The sequence below is a fragment of the Pipistrellus kuhlii genome, unplaced genomic scaffold (assembly GCF_014108245.1).
Source record: "Pipistrellus kuhlii isolate mPipKuh1 unplaced genomic scaffold, mPipKuh1.p scaffold_m20_p_5, whole genome shotgun sequence".
In the NCBI taxonomy this organism is placed as follows: Eukaryota; Metazoa; Chordata; class Mammalia; order Chiroptera; family Vespertilionidae; genus Pipistrellus; species Pipistrellus kuhlii.
In genome coordinates, this window is record NW_023425551.1 from 73,615,567 (window position 1) to 73,635,914 (window position 20,348).

At 41.1% G+C, this 20,348-nt stretch overlaps 1 protein-coding gene across 5 annotated transcripts in view; it reads left to right on the forward strand.

Annotated features, from left to right (window-relative positions):
* The window catches only part of ZNF318 (zinc finger protein 318), a 35,002-nt gene extending 15,162 nt beyond the window's left edge, over positions 1-19,840 (forward strand). The window contains exons 5-10 of one of the 5 annotated variants that reach the window (XM_036415359.2): positions 988-1,087; positions 3,708-4,012; positions 13,927-14,130; positions 14,588-14,687; positions 15,082-15,200; positions 15,464-19,840. In XM_036415359.2, the coding sequence (XP_036271252.1) occupies positions 988-1,087; positions 3,708-4,012; positions 13,927-14,130; positions 14,588-14,687; positions 15,082-15,200; positions 15,464-18,787 (4,152 nt within the window). In that variant the 3' untranslated portion in view covers positions 18,788-19,840. Of the gene's footprint in view, positions 1-987; positions 1,088-3,707; positions 4,013-13,354; positions 13,422-13,926; positions 14,338-14,437; positions 14,688-15,081; positions 15,201-15,463 lie in introns of those variants that run through there. The other 4 variants (XR_006740099.1, XM_036415362.2, XM_045573353.1 and 1 more) reach the window with 4 other exon arrangements.
* Positions 19,841-20,348: the final 508 nt, after the last annotated feature.

The following is a 20,348-nucleotide window of genomic DNA, read 5'->3' on the forward strand; positions in this document are numbered from 1 at the left end:
AATAATAATTATCTTAATTTTCCATTGTACTTGGATACCCTGAATTTTCATTTTGTTGCAATCTTTTGGGCAAGGAGGATAGGTTCAAAAAAGATAAAACTTAAGACTACAGAGACACTGCTTGGAGACTGAGTGATTTTTTTTTTTTAGTTTTCACCTGAGGATATTTTTCCATTGATTTTTAGAGAGAGTGAAAGGGAGGGGCAAAGACAGAAACATCAGTGTGAGAGAGAGACATCAATTGGTTGCCTTCTGCACATGCCCTGACCAGAGGATCTGCAACCGAGGTATATGTCTTTGACCAGAATTGAACCTGGGACCCTTCAGTCCACAGATCCATACTCTATACATTGAGCCAAACCAGTTAGGGCTAGATTAAGCACTTTCCCTTTAAGAATCTAGCACTTAAGTCAAGGTTTATAATAACAGGTTTTTCACACTTGCCCATTATGGACAAGCCATATTTGTTTCCCCCCCCCACTAGATGGTAGTAAAATAGTTGAAAGATCATGAACTTTAGGTCATTTATACCTAGATATTAAATGCTCTTACTGTATGACCCTGATATGTTACTTAATCTTTCACAATTCAATTTTCTTATTGCAAAACAGGGATAATGTCATAAAGATTAAATAAAATGGTATATGTGCTTCGCCCACAATACAGATTAGTTTCCTTGGTGGTTCTTTTTGGGTTTAGAGCTACTATCTAGCAATTGCTGTCAGTAGTGTTAGGTTAAAATTAATAGTGTAATGCTTTTTGCATAGAAATAATACTTTTTGGGCAATGTAGCTCTGGAAAGGCTAATTCAGTTCTGGAATTTGGATCAGAATAAAAGATGATCTTTACTATAAAGTCAGAGCCTCTCTGTATAGGCTTTTTGATTATTACATTCAGATACTACCTAGCATGAAGGCTATGGACGAGTGCAGTAAGAAAGGGAAGATGTTGGAGGCTGAAGCACTCTTACCATTTTTTACTTTGCAGGTTATTGAAGAGAGGGAAAAACTAAAGAGTGACCGGGAAGCTCGCCAGAAGAAAATGTACTATCTCAGGACTGAGTTGGAGCGACTTCATAAACAACAAGGTATCAGACACTGCTTTGTATGACTGCCTTTTAGGAGTAATTTGAGTAAGAGACCCAAATGAAGATCTCTGGGGACTCTCAAACAGGTTTAGTGACCTAAAGTCTCACTTAAAAAAATTTTTTTTGAGATAGATTTATGAAAAAGATATACGGTAATTGTAGTGTAAATAATTAACAGGTATTCTCCATCATTATTAGCATTTTATTGTATTTGCTCTATCCTTATTTCCCTTCTATCAATCTATGTGTGTTTGTAATTTTTAGTATCTCCTAACAATAAATAATTGACTTGCATAACCATAATACATTTACCAAAAATTAGGAAATTAGCAGAAATAATAATCTGCTGATATTATTTATATTTTACCAGTTGTCCAATAATGTCCTAAAGCAAAATGATATGCAAGGTTATGCATTGCATTCCACAGTCATGTTCTTTTATTTATTTATTTATTTATTTAAATATATTTTATTGATTTTTCACAGAGAGGAAGAGAGAGGGATAGAGAGTTAGAAACATCGATGAGAGAGAATCATCGACCAGCTGCCCCCTGCACACCCTACACTGGGGATGTGCCTGCAACCAAGGTACATGCCCTTGACCGGAATCGAACCCGGGACCTTTCAGTCCGCAGGCTGATGCTCCATCCACTGAGCCAAATCGGTGCCGGCCACAGTCATGTTCTTTTAATCTCCTTTAATCTTTAACAATTTCTGAATCTTTTTATTTCATGATATAGACATTTTAGAAGAGAAGAGGTCATATTTTGTAGTCCTTTAATTTTGTTTTGTCTGATGTTTATTAAGGTTATGAATTTTTAAAAATATATTTTATTAATTTTTTACAGAGAGGAAGGGAGAGAGATAAAAAGTTAGAAATATTGATGAGAAAGAAACATCGATCAGCTGCCTCCTGCACACCCCCCACTGGGGATGTGCCTACAACCTAGGTACATGCCCTTGACCAGAATCGAACCTGGGACCCTTCAGTCCGCAGGCTGACGTTCTGTCTATTGAGCCAAACTGGTTTCGGCTTAGGTTATGAATTTTTGGCAGGAACATCACAGAAGTGATGCTGAGTTCATATCTAGTGTTTGTTTATCCCATTACTGTTGATATCATCTTTGATTATTTGGTTAAGGTGGTGTCTGCCAGGTTTCTCCACTGTAAAGTTACTATTTAATCCTTTTTAATCCTTTTTAATCTTATAGGGAAAATACTTTGAGACTATGTAAGTATTCAGTTGCTCCTCAAACTTCTGCCTTCTAGCATTTATTGATATTCTTGTCTGAATGAGTTGATATTATGATAGTTGTTAGCGATTTTCTAATTTCATCATTCTTTCTTTATTAGTTGACTTTCTGTTGCTAGGAGGAGCTTTCCACCCACCTCTCCTTCTCCATTTATTTATCTATTCATATCAGTGTGAACTTATGGATTCTCCATTCAATAAATTATAATAAAATGCTATCAATATTTATTTTATACTCAAATTGCCCCAGTTTTGGCCAGTGGGACCCCTTTAGGTTGACTCTGTGTTCTTTTAATATGTCCTCATCATTTTTTTGAGTACTTTCTTACTTTTTGGCCCAAAAAGATGTTACATGATACCTCTTTTCTTTCCTTCCTTCCTTCCTTCCTTCCTTCCTTCCTTCCTTCCTTCCTTCCTTCCTTCCTTCCTTCCTTTTCCTCACCTAGGGATATTTTTTCCATTGATTTATAAGAGTGGAAAGGAGTGGGAGGGGGGGTAGGAAAAGAGAGAAACATCAACGTGAGAGAGACACATTGATTGGTTGCCTCCTGCACATGCCCCGATGGGGGCTGGGAATCAAGCCTGCAACCAAGTACATGAACCCTGACCCTTTGGTGCATGGGACAGCACTCAACAACTGAGAGCCACACCAGCCAAGGCCCATGATATCTCTTTTGATTTCTTCTCTTCATCTATGCTTTTGAGAATCAATATATACCCCAAAGAAAGAATATAAAAAGGTTTCTAAATATTATAGCTTGGTGATAGCACGGAAAATTAGAGTGTGAGAAGATATTTCTTCTGTTTTGGTTTGAACTATTTAAGGATAAAAATCTTAGTTATTAATCCTGTGAGGATTAATTCATCAGGTCCTGCCATTTGGATAGGAGATAACATTAAGTGAGCCTGAAGAAAAGCTTAAAACTCAATGTAGGCATTGGTGAAAGATCCTTAAATCAGATAAAGTAAAATTTGTGACTAATTTTTGCTCTCTGAATAATTCTTTCCTTTGGAGAGGACAGCCTCTGGATTCATAGTTACATCATTTATTAACCTTTTTAGAGACATATGCACACAAATTTATATATACCATTTTGGGGATTCATGGAGCCCTGAAGGCAGTCTGAGGATTCATTAGCTAATAACCCCTGCATGAAAGATAATGTAATCACTCCATAGCAGCTTTACCTCCATAGCAGCTTCACCTAAACCAGTTCATGGAGAAGGAGAGTTCCACTTGCTTTTTAAAAGTTTTATGGGAGAAAATGTCATGACCATAAAGTCTTGAGAGTTTACTACTAATGACTGAAAAATAATGTCTTAACTTACTTTCTTTGTGTTTCTTTCTATTGACATTTGACTACTCAGGGGAAATGCTGCGCAAGAAACGAAGGGAGAAGGATGGCCACAAAGACCCTCTCCTGGTGGAAGTGAGTCGGCTTCAGGATAACATTATGAAGGATATTGCAGAACTTCGACAAGAGGCAGAAGAGGCCGAAAAGAAGCAATCTGAACTGGACAAAGTGGCTCAGATCCTGGGAATTAACATTTTGGACAAATCCCAGAAGTCTTCAAATGATTATAAAGAGTCTTCTGAGAAACCTGGGAAAATAGAAAAATCTAAGAGCCCAGAAAAAGTATTATCGTACTCAAACTCCTCTTTGAAAAGCAAGGTAAAAAGTCAACTTTTTCATTTCTATTTTTTAAATTTATTTTCATGGACTCCTAAAGAAGCTTTCTAATTAACCATTTTCTTAGCTTCTCTTTCCAACCTGTTCTTATTCTTGTTAGAGTTTTGTAAAGCATAGATCAGATACTCTTCAGAATTTTAGCAGTTCCCCTTTGCTGACAAGGTATAATCCCAAACCCCTAGTATTCAGGGCCTTCCATGTTCTTGTTTTAGCATTCACTCCAGTTTTGGCTTCTGATCTTATCATAATATACTATATACTAAAGGCCTGGTGCACGAAATTCATGCACGGGGGCAGAGGGTTGTCCCTCAGCCCACTCTGCACCCTCTCCAATCTGGGACCTTAAGGGATGTCTGACTGTCAGGTGGGTGGGATCGGGCCTAAATGGGCAGTCAGACATCCCTCTCATAATCCAGGACTGCTGGCTCCCAACTGCTCACCTGCCTGCCTTCCTGATTGCCCCTAACCTCTTTTGCCTGCCAGACTGATCACCCCCTAACCACTCCCATGCCAGCCTGATTGATATCTAATTGCTCCCCTGCCAGCCTGGTCACCCCTAACTTCCCTCCTCTGCTGGCCTGGTCACCCCTAACTGCCCTTTCCTGCAGGATTGATTGCCTTCAACTGCCGTCCCTTGCAGGCATGGTCCCCTCTCAACTGCCCTTCCCTGCTGGCCATCTTATGTCCACATAGGGGCAGGATCTTTGAGCACATGGGGGCAGCCATATTGTGTATTGGAGTGATGGTCAATCCACATGTTACTCTTTTATTAGATAGGATAGTGCATGGGTGGGGGCCAGCTGGTTTGACATGAAGGGAGTCCTGGATCAGGGTGGGGGTTCCCTTAGAGCATGGGACGGCCCGAGTGAGGGGCCTATAGTGGTTTGCAAGCTGGCCATGCCCCCCAGTGACCCAATCGGGGGCCCTGGTATCTAGGATATATTTACCTTCTACAATTAAAACTTTGTAGCCTAGAGTGGAGCCAAGCCTTCTGCTTGATCCATGGCGGCAGCCGTTTCTGTTTGGATTTGTTTACTTTCTATAATTGAAATTTGTAGCCTAGAGTAGAGGCTTAGGCCTGCTAGGACAGGTAGAAAGCTTGGCTTCTTCCATTGCTGGAGAAACCCAAGCCTCTGTGGCTGCAGCCATCTTTGTTGGGGTTAATTTGCATACGCGCTCTGATGGCCTTGTAGGTGTGGCTTGTGGGCGTGGCTTGTGGAGCAGAGTAATGGTAATTTTCATATTACTCTTTTATTAGGTAAGATACCATTTTTTGGGTTCATATTTAGCAACAAGGTTGTACATTTCAGTTCTCAAATCAGTATAGTAAAACCTCCATGTAATGGGCTAAATTTGGGCAAGGGAGTATCTATTAAAACTGAAAGTCTATTATATAATAAAGTACTTTTTCCAAGTGCAGGTTAAAATATTGACAAATTAATCAGGTTTTACATATGTAGATGTAGTTGTATAATTAAAATTAAGTGTGTATGAAATGTTTAATTTCACAGAAAAGCTTTTTATATGTATTACTATAATTTTAAATTTATACTGAATAGGTCTAATAAATGCATTCATTCACCAGTTACCACGAGTAAACAAATGCACATGGCTGGGGCATGGCTTAATGTGTATCAGAATATCATTGGCCTGAACATGTTAAAACTGTTGCAGAAAGTCATATTATGAGACAACAGAACCAGTTACCTCTCACTCAGTGTACACCCTATGATCAAGTGATAATCATTCACTGACCACTATTTATGATTCATGACTCTTGGATTTAAATATATAGACATTAGTTGTAGCTATGTAATATTTATGTCAGCAAAATTACTACAGTGTTTTTTCCAACGTAAGACCTATTCGCTAAAATTTGTTAAAAATAACAGTGAATGCCCTTACCGGTTTGGCTCAGTGGACAGAGCATCGACTTATAGACTGAATGGTTCCAGGTTCAGTTTCTGTCAACAACATTTACCGTGGTTGCAGGAACATCCCTTAGGAGGTGTGCAGGAGACAGCTGATCGATGTTTCTAACTCTCTATCTCTTTCCCTTCCTTTCTATGAAAAACCAATAAAAATTTTTTAAAAAAATAACAGTGAATTAACCCTGGCTGATGAGCTCAGTGTCGGCCCATGCACCAAAGGGTCTTGGGTTCAATTCCAGTCAAGGTCATATGCCTGGGTTGTGGGTTTGCTCCCCATCCCCTACTTGGGGTGTGTGTGGGAAGGCAACCAGGCGAAGTATCTCTCACATTCATGTTTCTCTCTTTTGCTCTTTGTTCCTCCCTTCCTCCCTCCCTTCCACTCTCTGAAAAGCAATGAAAAAATATCCTCTTGTGAGGATTAACAAAAACAAACAAATAAACAGAAACAGTGAATTAACAACAACAACAGCCGAAACCGGTTTGGCTCAGTGGATAGAGCGTCGGCTTGGGGACTGAAGGGTCCCGGGTTCGATTCTGGTCAAGGGCATGTACCTTGGTTGCGGGCATATCCCCAGTATGTTTCTAACTCTCTATCTCTCTCCCTTCCTCTCTGTACAAAATCAATAATATATATATATATATATATATATATATATATATATATATATATATATATATATAAAACAACAACAACAACAACAAAATAACCTGTTAATTTAATTATAAGCAAATCTTGGGTAAAGTCCTTTTAAAACTAACAAGGTGTTAATTTTCACATATGACATACACACCAGAAATTTTGTCCGTTAAATCCGAAGTCTGTTATATTGAGGTCTGCAAAATGGAGGGTTTGCTATATTTGATACAGGAACTATTGACTCTCAAAAATGCTCTTTTTCCTTGGCTGCTATCATACTTCTTTCCTTCCTAGTATGCTGGCTGCTGCTGCTTAGTTTCCTTTACTGTCTATTCTCTTGAACCTGATCTTTAACTAGTAGTTTAGTTATTCAGGGCTCAGTTCTAACTGAGTTCTCCAAAATTCTGCTTTCTCCTTAAGTCATTTTATCCAGTTCCATGCTGACACATTCTAATTTTATAATGATTCTTTGAGGTCCAAATCTAAGTCCAAGAGACTACTCATCATTCATTTCTACTTCAGTGTCTCAAGACACTTCAAAATCAACATATCCTAAACTAAACTAATGATTGTTTAACTCCCTCTGGTGTTATCCAACTGTTATGCCAACAGTTTTCATGACAACCTGAACAGCCTTCTTAGTGCTTTCCTCTCCCTTACTGCTTTATACCAGTCTAGAGGTGCAATGCATGAAGATTCGTGCAAGAATTGGCCTTCCTTCCCCTAGCTGCTGGCATTGCCTTTGCTCCAATCCAGAGCCGCCTTTCCACCTTCCCATGTTGTCCAGAGGCCCACAGTGGCTGGGGCAGTGCAGAATGCCTGTGTCATTGCCTCATATGCAAATTAACCCATCATCTTTGTTGGGTTAATTTGCATACCAACTCCTGATTGGCTGGTGGGTGTCACGAAGGCACGGTCAATTTGCGTCTTTCTCTTATTAGTGTAGATTCTACCTGCTCTCCCTCCAAAATAAGTCTTAATTCCATCCATCTTACTATCTCCATTGCCGTCCAAGTTCAAGCCTTCTTTAATTCTTTTTCCTTTTTAAAATATGTTTTTATTGATTTTAGAGGAAGGAAGAGGGTGAGAAAGATAGAAACATCAATGATGAAAGAGAATCATAAGTTGGCTGCCTCCTGCACGCCCCCTACTGGGAATCGAACCTGCAACCCGGGCATGTGCCTTTGACCAGAATCAAACCTGGGACCCTTCAGACCACAGGCTGATGCTCTATTCACTGAACCAAACCAGCTAGGGCCACCTTCAATTCTTGCTTGTATTGCTACATTCCTGTTTCTTTCTCCAGTGATCATGATACACCCTGCCTACCTCTTTAGCCTCATTTATGTACCTTTTCTCCCTGGATCACTATAATATTATTACTGGCCTTTTCATTCCACAAATCTGTCACTCCCTCTAATGTCTTTACATCTTTTCTTCCCTATGATTATCATGCAAACTCCATTTTTTCCTTATCCCTTCTAACTTATATTCATTCTTCAGGTTGCAGCTTAAATAAATGCCGACTCCCTTCCTTGATTTCCCAAACTGTTAAAATTGCCTGATATATACTCAACAATACTTTTAACTTTTTGTCTTAGCATTTTAAAAATATATTTTTATTGATTTCAGAAGGAGAGAGATAAAAACATCAATAATGAGAGAGAATCATTGATCAGCTGCTTCCTCCATTTCCCCCACTGGGGATCAAGCTGCAACCTGGGCATGTGCCCTGACCAGGAATGGAACCATGACCTCCTGGTTCATAGGTTGTCACTCAACCACTGAGCCATACTGGCTGGGCTGTCTTAGCAGTTATGACAGTTATAATTATATAATTGCATGTGTTTCCCAATTAGATTTTAAGGTTTAAGGGACAGGGACTGTATTTATCTTTTCAATATAGTCCCCAATATGTAGCTCAGTACATGGCACATAGTAAATGAGTAGTGCTCAATAAAAATTACATTACGTCTTATACTCCTACCACCTCAAAATGCTTGCTCTTTTCTAGATGTTCAATGTGTTATTTGCCCCTTTAATTTTGCATTAATAATCCTCTTAGCCTAGTGTAATCTTTCTCCTAACCCCACTCATCTACTAAGATCCAATTTGAATACTACTTTCTCCATGAAGGATTCCTGAGTTCTACCCAGATTTAGTCAGCCCTTCTTTAATACTTCTATCTATAATATATTAGAGGCCTGGTGCATGAAAATGCATGCACTGGAGGGGGTGTCCCTTAGCCTGGCCTGCCCCTTTTCACAGTCCAGGAGCCCTCACGGGCAGGAGGCGACCCGGCAACCGGGAAGGCAATGCCCACATCACACCTCTGCTGCTGCCACTGCTGGCAGTGCAAGCCTCAGCCGGTCCTGGTTACCTGTGCCTCAGGCGACCCTGGGCAGCTGCCATTGAGGTTTGCCTGCATCTTGGGCTGGCCCTGGGGGGACTGAGGGGACTTTTTTAAGAATCATAATAACTATGGAGGGAAGAAAACCCAAATAGAAAAGGTAATTGACAGGTTACGCAAATGCAGAGAATAGATAGATGATTGGACTGGAGGTACTTATAGATAGATGATTGGACTGGAGGAAAGCACTTATCATCTCCTACTGGGGATGTGCCAGCAACCAAGGTACATACCCCTGACCGGAATTGAACCTGGGACCTTTCAGTCCGCAGGCTGATGCTCTATCCACTGAGCCAAACCAGTTTTGGCCATAATTTTTATCTTTACCTTTTTCTTCCTCTTCTTAGAGAATACCCTTCAGCATTTCATATAATACTGGTTTGGTGGTGGTAATGAACTCCTTTAGCTTTTTCTTGTTTGTGAAGCTCTTTATCTGACCTTGAATTCTGAATGATAGATTTGCTGGGTAGAGTAATCTTGGTTGTAAGTTATTATTATTCATCACTTTGTATATTTCTTGCCACTCCCATCTGGCCTGCATAGTTTCTGTTGAGAAATCTGCTGACAGTCATATGGGTACTCCCTTATAGGTAACTAACTATTTTTCTCTTGCTGCTTTTAATATTCTCTTTGTCTTTTGCCCTTGGCATTTTAATTATGATATGTGTTGTTGTTGTCTTCTTTAGATTCCTCTTGTTTGGGGTTCTCTGTGCTTCCTGGACTTATAAATCTATTTCTTTCACCAGGTAGGGAAAGTGGTTTTCGGTCATTATTTCTTCAAATTGGTTTTCAATATCTTGCTCTCTCTCTTCTTCTGGCACCCCCATAATTTGGATGTTGGTATGCTTAAAGTTGTCCCAGAGGTTCCTTACACTATTTTCATACTTTTGGATTCTTTTTTCTTTTCTGGTTTTACTCCTTTTAATTTCAAATCTTTGACTTGATTCTTAGAATTCTCTAGTCTGCTGTTGGATCTCTGTATATTATTTTTTATTTCAATTAGTGTATGCTTAATTTCTGATTGGTTCTTTTTCATATCCTTGAAGGTCTCACTAAATTTCTTGGAGGTTTCTAGAAGATTCTTGAGTAACCTTATAACCGTGGTTATGAACTCTATATCCAGTAGTTTGTTTTCACCCATTTCTTTCATTTGTGACTTTTTGCTTTGTCTCTGCATTTTGGCTGCTTCCCAGTTTCTATGTTCTGGGTAGCTGCTAAGTCTCCTTAAGTTGTTAGAGTGGCCTTGTGTGGTTGGTGTCCTATAGGGCCCATTGTCTTAGCCTCCCCAGCCACCTGAGGTGTATGCTCTTGGTGCACCCCTTTGTGGGCTGTTTGCACAGTCTTTTAGTTAATCCTTGATTGCTGTTGATATCACTGGGAGGAATTGACCTCCAGTCCAATTGGCTATGATGACAAGCAGTATCTACACTGGAAGATCTGTTGTGCAGGAGCCACCCTTATGCTTCAGTGGGGCTTTGGTGCTCACTGGGTCTGCCCCTTGAGTGTGTCTCTTATGGATGTAAAGAGTTGTAATCCGCCGAGACCGGTTTGGCTCAATGGATAGAGTGTCGGTCTGGGGATTGAAAGGTCCCAGGTTCGATTCCGGTCAAGGGCATGTACATTGGTTGTGGGCACATCCCCAGTAGGGGGTGTGCAGGAGGCAGCTGGTCAATGTTTCTCTATCCCTCTTCCTTCCTCTCTATGGAAAATCAATAAAATATATATTAAAAAATAATAATAAAATAAATAAACTTAAAAAAAAAAAGAGTTGTAATCCAATATGGTCTCACTCCAACTACTGCGTATACTGGCTCTTTGATCTCCAAGGAGGTGCAAGGTCAGACACTGTTTGGGACCGCCCAGCAGGGGCTACAGAGACAGCTGCATATTCCTCCTCTTTGTATGGGGTTTGGAAATTCCCAGACAAGGCCCAGCTGTGAAGCAAGGCCGGCTGCTGCTGCCAGGTAGTGTGCCTTCTTTTGGAATCTCTGGGGCTCTCTGACCCAGCTGCAGTTTGTTTTAGACAAAGGAACAGGTCATTCATATGCAAAAGCTGCTGCTCACAGCTTGGGTGTAGTTGTAAATTGGGTGGGACAGGGTCTCTGGGAATCACCAGGGGGATCAAACAGCAATGGCTGCCCTAAACTGGAGAAGTCCCTGGTTCTCCTAGTCCCACATGCCCCCGACCCCCTTGCCATGCAGGAACAGTGATCTCTGTGAGCACCTATAAGAGTAAGCTGCCCTCTCGTTCCTGTCCTGATGCCAGACAGTCCAGTTTCTCTTCGTATATGTTTGAGTCCCCCAAAATCTCCCCCGAACTGGAATTCAAAGCAAGCGGGAGCTTGTATCTCCCTCTCTGTTTAAAAAGCAGCATATCCAGCCGAAGCCGGTTTGTCTCAGTGGTAGAGCGTCGGTCTGCGGACTGAAAGGTCCCAGGTTCGATTCCGGTCAAGGGCATGTACATTGGTTGCGGGCACATCCCCAGTAGGGGGTGTGCAAGAGGCAGCTGGTCGATGTTTCTCTCTCATCGAGGTTTCTAGCTCTCTATCTCTCTCCCTTCCTCTCTGTAAAAAATCAATAAAATATATATTTAAAAAGCAGCACATCCAGGTGCAGCACTTTCAGTGCCTCCGTACTTCTTACCAGTTGGTCTCAGTGAGCTTTCTTCACCTCTCTAGTTGTGGAATTTCTACTCAGCCAGCTTTCCCGCGGTTCTGGGTGGTAGTTTTTCTGTCGTTTATTTATGGTTTTGATGTGGTTGTGAGAGGTAGCAAGTATAGGTGATTACCTATGCCACCATTTTGGTTTCTGCCAAGTCACCTGTTTTTTGACATAATAATTTCTTTAGGCTAAATGTCAAGGAGGCCCTAGCTGGTTTGGCTCAGTGGATAGAGCGTCTGCTTGCTAACTGAAAGGTTTCAGGTTCCATTCTGGTCAAGGACACATGCCCAGGTTGTGCACTCTATCCCCAGTGGGGGACTTGCAAGAGGCAGCTGATCCATGATTCTCTCTCTCCCCCTCTTCCTTCTTCTCTGAAATCAATAAAAATATATTTAAAAAATATAATAAAATAAATGTCAAGGAGTAAAATTGCCAGATCAAAGAGTATAAAGAATTTTGAAGTAGGTAATATGTATTTCTAGATTATCTTCCAGAAAGATGGTGCCGGTTCATACTCACCAACAATGTATGCATATGCCCACCCCTTACCTGCTGGGTGTGGTTTCTCTAATGACTCTCAAATAATACTCTAGTAGAGAAAGATAATCTTTGGTGTGCTAATTGTTTTCCTTTCTCAATCTCGTCCTTTTCCTACCAATCAATATTACAGGTAACCTGTTCCCTGATTTTGTCTACTATAGAACTGCATGTATACTTAACCCACTCTGTGTTCCAAAATTATCTCTTTTTTAAAAATGTTTTTATAGATTTCAGAGAAGAAGGGAGAGGGAGAGAAAGATACAAACATCAATGATGAGAGAGAATCACTGATTGCCTGCCTACTGCATGCCCCACACTGGGATTGAGCTAGCAATTCTCACTGGAAATTGAATCATGACCTCTGGTTCATAGGTCAACACTCAACCACTGAGCCACGCTGGCAGACTCCAAAATTATCTTTTTTCTTTTCCTCACTCCCCAACATTAACCAAAATTCTTATTTCCTAAGTGTTTGTTCTCAGCTTACTGACAAATGAATTCATACTAAAATATTTATTATTGATAACTTAATGTTTGGGAGTGATATATGCTATTTTAAAAGAGGATTCATTTTTTTTTTAAATATATTTTATTGATTTTGTACAGAGAGGAAGGGAGAGAGATAGAGAGCTAGAAACATTGATGAGAGAGAGTCATCGATCAGCTGCCTCTTGCACACCCCTCACTGGGGATATGCCCGCAACCAAGGTACATGCCCTTGACCGGAATCGAACCCGGGTCCCTTCGGTCCCCAAGCCGACGCTCTATTCATTGAGCCAAACCAGTCTCGGCTAAAAGAGGATTCATGTTAATAGAGAGGTATAAATTGCTGGTATATAATACCAATGGTGGTATTTTAGGCAGTTAGAACTATTTTACCGAACCCTAGCAGGTTTGGCTCAGTGAATAGAGTGTTGGCCTGCAGACTGAAGGGTCCTGTGTTCAATTCCAGTCAGGGTCACATGTCCGGTTTGTGGGCTCAATCCCCAGTTGGGGGCGTGTAGGAGACAGCCAATCAATGATTCTCTCTCATTATTAATGTTTCTACCTCTCTTTCCCTTTCCCTTCCTCTCTGAAATCAATAAAAAAATATATATTTTTTAAAAGATATTTTACCCAGATTCTGTTGTCATCCCACATAGACTACTACTATTTGCTTTGTGTACAACATCAGCCCTGCTCTCTCCAGTGTTCCATAAGCATCTGTGATAAGTGAGTTTACTATCATCTATCTATTTTCTGCATTTGTATAACCTGTCAATTACCTTTTCTATTTGGGTTTTCTTCCCTCCATAGTTGTCATTATGATTTTAAAATTTAACTGTTATATTTAATTGCATGGATAACACTTTCAATATCTACCAACAGGTATACAATAAAAAGATTCTTATCTATTCTTTTTCTCTACTTCCCCTCCCAGAGGCAGCCAGCATTTCAATAATCTTTAGTATTCTTCTAGATATTTGGGATATATAACTAAATATATTGTCATTGTGATTTATTTTCCATGAGGAGATAGCATTATGGAGTCTAATTAGTTATGTTTGAGCCTTACAGACTTCTCGTGGAGTTTACTACAGTTTATGCAGCTTTAGGAACTGGAAATATGATCATATAGGCCCATTTCTATAATTGTGATAGGCTACCTGCTTTTTCTGAGAGAATGCAGATCTAGACTACCTTGAATTCCTTCTAAGTCAGGGTTTTTTCCCTGTAGGAATCAAATGTAAACAATGAGAATTCTCATACTAAGAGCCCCAAGCCTGCAGAGAGCCTCCAGCCAACTACTAAGCAATTTGATCAGCCCATTGCTGCCTATGAGTATTACGATGCTGGCAATCACTGGTGCAAGGACTGCAACACCATCTGTGGGACCATGTTTGACTTCTTCACCCATATGCACAATAAGAAGCATGCACAGGTAGGTGCTCTGCCCTCTGTTATTTCTGCTCTCACCCATCTTCCCCTCAAACTTCTATACCCCCATCTGCATTACAAAGCTGGCAAATGAAACATTCTCATATGGGCAGGAGCCCCAATATGAAGAGCCAAGAGATACCAGCAAAGGAGACACCATCCCCAGAGCTCAGTCTAGGGGACCTGCCTGTAACTAAACATCATGACAAGTGTAAGTGAGGCTTCAGCCTCTTTTGATTCCTTGAGTACCTGATTATTTCATTTTATCCATTGCTGGTACTTGCTCTAACATTTGTTTACCTTTTCCACAGGTGATTTCCATTTAAACAGTTGGCAGAGCGGGTGGGGGTGGGTATCTGGGGGCTTCTGGTCCCCCCTAGTGTGTGGGGAGAAAGAAAAAGAAAAGCGGGTCATTGAGTTTTTAGTGCTGTTGTATGAGCACCTCTGCCTCTTGCAAATAGACATTGGATCCCTACAACAGACCTTGGGCTTCAAAGACCCAGAGTGAGGCCAAGCAAGATGCTGTAAAGCGCACTGACAAGATAACTGTTCCTGCAAAAGGTATGTTTCCTCCCTACCATTTTTGTGATTTTCTTATATTCAGCCAAGGAGGTGTCCCTGAACTAAAGTGTTAGCAGCATAGGGTGAGACAAATATAATACTTAGTGCTAGTTGGATTTTGAGGAGAATTGGCTTTAGAATTTAGTCTGGCACAGGAAATTCCTAAATATACCAGTTAATGTTCTCAAGAGGTAGAAGGCATAGATCCTGAATTAAAGCTTTAAGTTGGAAAGACTGTGCAATTGAAATTCATCTAAATACTGCTACTTATACAAGTGGGTAAGGTCCTCTGTATATTAACATTTTACTGTAAAGGGAAAGTGGGATTTCTTTTGGTTGTTGTCATCCTGGGTGGAAATAACTTAGTTTCTTGATTTTCTTCCACTTCCTTTAGGTTCTGAGTTTCTGATTCCCATCACTGGATATTACTGCCAGCTCTGTGAGGAATTTTTGGGGGATTCAATTTCTGGAGAGCAACATGTGAAGGGTCATCAACACAATGAGAAATATAAGGTTGGTTTTTGTATTTGCCTATGCAGTCTCCCACTTTCTGCAGTAATCCTTTTGCCTTTGTCAAACAAGTTGAGAGTCATAAAAAATAATTAACACTTCAAATTCCATATGATCACTAGGAAATTTTCAATTCTAATGAGAGATGCTGACCTGATATAGATGATATCCTTGAGGAAGATGACGTTTAGGGATTACTGTGGTCAAGATTGTCTCTCTTATAGTATTTTGACCAGTTGTTGAGCCTTTATCTTTTCTCTTCCCAGAAATATGTGGTTGAAAACCCATTGTATGAGGAGCGGCGGAATCTGGACCACCAGGCTGGCTTGGCTGTGGTCCTAGAGACAGAACGCCGGCGTCAGAGTGAGCTGAAGCGCAAACTTACTGAGAAACCAAAGGAAGAGAAAAAAGAAAAAAAGGCAAAGATCCTAAAAGATGTAAAGGAAGATGATAAGGTCTTTGAGGAATTAGAAGACCAACTCTCGGAAGACAGTAACTCCCCTGAAAAGGCTGAAAACAAGAGGAAAGGCAGCATTAAACTACAATTAAAAGAAGAAGTAAAGAAAGAATCACTAGCATCTTCCTCTTTTGGGAAATTCAGCTGGAAGAAGCCAGAAAAAGAGGAGGAAAAAAGTTCAGTGGCCCAAAGTATACCCAAGGAAGAGACCATGGAAAGCAGTAAGGACAAAGAGGATGGCAAAACTGAAGCTGGAAAGGCAAAGCCCATCAAAATCAAGCTCTCTGGGAAAACTGTTGTTGCACATACTAGCCCCTGGATGCCTGTTGTGACAACCTCAACTCAGACTAAGATCCGACCCAACCTGCCTATTCCATCCACAGTGCTCCGTAAGTCAGGGTTAGCCACAGTCAGCAAGCCAGCTCCTCTTAACACCTTTCTATCCATCAAGTCCTCTGGAACCACTGCTAAACCTCTGCCAGTGGTTAAAGAATCTTCTTCTGATCTCCTCTTGCCTCCTGATATCATCTCCAAAGCATTTGGAGGGGAAGAAGTGATTCTAAAAGGGTCTCCAGAGGAAAAGATGATGCTGGCTGAAAAGAAGGAGCCATCCCATATACCTGAACAAATGCTTCCACCTCCTCCACCACCCCCTCCACCCCCACCCCCACCCCCACCACCCCCAGTGATACCTCATCCAGCTGCAGCTGCTCCTCAAACGAAGTCTGTTTTGGCTCCAGTAAAATCAAACCCAACTGTATCTCACACTCTCAGCCCTGGCTTCCTGGGTCCTAACATTTTGAATCCAGTGTTGCCGGCAGCCATCATAGCCTCAGGACAGCCAACTGCCATTCCTCCTGATGAGATAGCTCCTGGGGTGAGTGAGAGTGACCAGGACCAGACCCTATTCTCTGTGTTAGTGCGTCCACCACCTCCCCTTTCAAGTGTGTTCAGTGAACAAGCCAAAAAATTGGAAAAGCGAAATTCATGCTTAGCCACAGCCAATGCTAAGGACCTGTATGACATATTCTACAGTAGTGGTGGAAAGGGGGGCCCTGAGACTAAGCTGAGTGGTGGTCCATTGGCCAATGGGGAAAATAACAACTTTTCTAGAGCTGAAAGTTCAGACACCTTTTCCACTTCTACTTTGAACAGCAGTGCATCCCAAGAGGAGTTGCCTCGAGATAGAAGTTTGGTTTCTGCTCCTTCATTTGAAAACCCTAAAAAACCCATTGCAAAAACTCTGGTGTCCCTAGGGAAATGGTCGGTTGTAGACTCAAAAAGCAGAGGCAGCAGCTATGGCTTCCTACAGCCTCTGACAAGGTTGTGTCAAAGCAAGCCTTATGAAACTGTTACCCCAAAGACAGACACTTTGGCTTTGTGGACTTCTAGCTCCTTCCAGGATGGCACTAATAGGGATATATCTCCAGAAGTAAAAACGGAAGTTGACCTGGGAGAGCCAGGGCCACCAGGTGTAGAGCCAGCCCCTCAGCTGTCAGATAAACACTGTAAAACCGTGGAATCTCAGAAATTGGTAGAAACCCATCTTATGAAATCTGGTAACATGGATGAGGAAAGCCAAGAGCTTCACCAATCTAAGGATTGTGAAGAAAGTAAGATAGAGGAAAACACTGATCTAAAAAAGGGGGGAGCAAAGCTCTCTGAGAGGATGGTAGAAAAAGGAATAGGCATCAGTGTTGGCCCCAATAATACAGAGGGTTCTAATTTGAATCATAGGAACAGATACATGTGGGAGGAAAAAGTAGTACAGCCCAAATTGCAAATGACTGACAAAAAGATGGAACACTCCAAGAAATTGATTATAGGAAGTGAAACTCAAAGTAAAGTAATGATTGAATTGAGTGCACAGACTCTTTCTTCCACAAAGGCAAAAATAGACTCATTTCCACTGAAAACTAGGTCTTTACTCCAGAACCCACAAGACACAACTGTGAAAATTTCTATTCCAGAATTGTTGCTTCGGTCCCCAGCTGGATCAGATACATATATAACAGATTGTACACAGGTGCAAGGAGTTTCAACTGGTAGTGAGTGCCTAGAAAATTCAACTCCAGAATCAACTTCTAGAGCTTCAAGGTACAGAAGTCTCAAATTCATGAGAGAAAGATCGAAAGATTTTCAGGGTAAATTGATCTGTGAACTGGCTGGTTGGGGTGAGAACAAGGAGCCAGAGATGGGGGAAAGCTTGGAGAAACCAGAAGCAGACGCCCTGGAGCTACGAGATATCCGCCCAGAGTTACCAGTGACAATAGAAAGCAAGGCCTTAGAAGACTTAGAAGTTACAGACTTGAAAGTAGAAAAGCTTGCTGCCCTCGGGAACCTGGGGGATATGGGTATTGATTTCTGCAATACTCAAGTAGATCCAGCACATAAATCCCCAACTGCCCTGACTCAGAAATTGTATGAAGAAAATTCTTTGTCAGCTATAGGATGTAATGCCCCACCTCTCACTGACTTTGAACCAATCCCATCCTTTTCTGAGTTTCCATTAGATTCTCCCAAAACCCCGGTGCTTAACTTTGAAGCAGAGGGTGAACAAACCTCATCTAATCCCAGAAATGGGAGGATCACTCCTAACATTTTGAAAACTGGACATCCCATAGAAAATGTTGACCTTGGCTTGGGGAGTCTAGAGGGAACACATCAGGCCCTTGACCTGCTAGCAGGAGGAATGATGCCTGAGGAAGTAGAAGGAACTTCTCAATTAGAGAAACAAGATTCACTCTGTTTGGACTCAGAAACAATAAACCCCGCAGGCCTTGGGCCATCTCCTTGCCTTCCAGACCTTGTTGACTTTGTCCCTCGGACATCTGGAATTCAGAAAGAGAAGTTATGTTCTCATCTCTCTATACCAGGTGACCCTTCGGAGTATAGTTCCTTAGAGATGGGACCACTACAGCCAGAAATAGTGAATGCATCCATCACAAGGGTAGCAGTTCCTCAAGTAGATGAAGATAATGAAAACCCTTTGAATTTGGTAAAATCTTTGACTTCCGGGTCCTCCATAAGGGAGCAGGTAGTTGGAGGCAATATTGTCACTCAGGAAATACTTGCACGAGAAGCTGCAGTTGATGCCATCCAGGACCACACAGAATCCAGTGTTCACAACTAGTGCATATCCAGAGCTACTTGTGGATGAATCAAATTGACTTTTAGAAATCCAGTGCCCAAATGATCCAGGATTATTTGGCTATCTCCTCTGGAACCTACACCATGAGATGCAGTCAGCATCTAAATATCCATGGAAGAAAAAATATTTACCTCCTTTCCTTTTTTTATTTTTTCTCCTTATGATATCAGACAAATCAATCATAATATTTCTGTACACATCTGTAAAAAATATTTTCTGTTAAATTTTTTTTGCCAATTTATTTTCTTCTCCTTTGCCATTAAAATCAAATGTCTCTCTGGCTTACCACATAGTGTGCTTTGATTGTATTTTTGCCTTTGACTCTGCCATTTCTGAAATGTGGGGGAGGAGGAAGAGCTGACTTCTCCAATTGCTGTGTTGTATCCCCACCCAGTTTTCTGGGCAGCTTGGTGGGTCCCTGGGAGAAACACAAGAAAGCCTACAGAAATGGAAAACTGATGAAGGAAGGATTGTTCCTCTGTTAGGCTTCCATTTGGATGGGCCTGCCTTAAGTTTGTTCACTGTTTACTTCCTTGTGACATGTCAACCCCCATACTCTCCTCATTCTGTTGCTTTTGCTTGAAATGGTCCTACTAACTCGCAAACCTGTTTGGAAATGGCTTCAGTAAACATGGAAGAAAAACTAGCAGGGTCACTTTCAGAAGACGACAAATTGGTAAGGCTTATTCATAGCTCAGTGCCAGAAGCAGATATGCTTTTGGAGTCACTTTTATTTTCAAAATGGCCTTTGTTTATTATTTTTGTGATACAGTAGTACTTTGTGTTAAATTGCATAGCAGTCATTTCTGTTCTGAAGAGGCAGAAGATCTGAAACTTGTTCTGGGATTGGATTTATTCTCTGTTCCACAACCCATATGTATTCCTTTCTCTACCTCTCCCAAGTTATTTTCACCATAGTGTGATGTTTTGGGTTGTACATTTTGTTCAAAAGATTAAAGAATTTATGAGTTGGCTTGGACAAGTTTAACTTTATTTTTAATGTGTTAATTTCTTGGAATAAATGTATTAATCTCATGTTTCTTTCTGGATTTTTGTTTTGAAACCACATACATTTGACCTTCACAGGAAAAGTAAAGCAGTGAATCCCCACTGTTCTATTATCTATACTCCCAATTGTGTGTGTGTGTGTGTGTGTGTGTGTGTGTGTGTGTTTTGGGGGGGAATGTTTTCTTTATGCAAATTATTAGATTATAATCTGTGCTCCAGTGCTGCCTAGATGGGTAGTAAATAGTGGATCGTGGTCTAGTTTTGGCATCTGTCTGTTGTTAAGCTTTTTATATAACTTTGTGTTGACTCTCCCTATGCTCCTCTGGGAACTGAGCTTCCCCAAGAACATGAGTGCTCTTGGGAATCGGGGAGCTTGGTCCTCAGGTATTCTAACATCTGTTGTCAGCAATCTATAAACTGTCTCAACAGAGGCTTCAGAGGCTTTTTCTCTCCCATCCTCCCACCCCCCAACTCTCAAAAATAATGCAAAGTTGCCAATCTGTTTTTTTAAGAATTCTTTTGTCCCTGTTTCCTT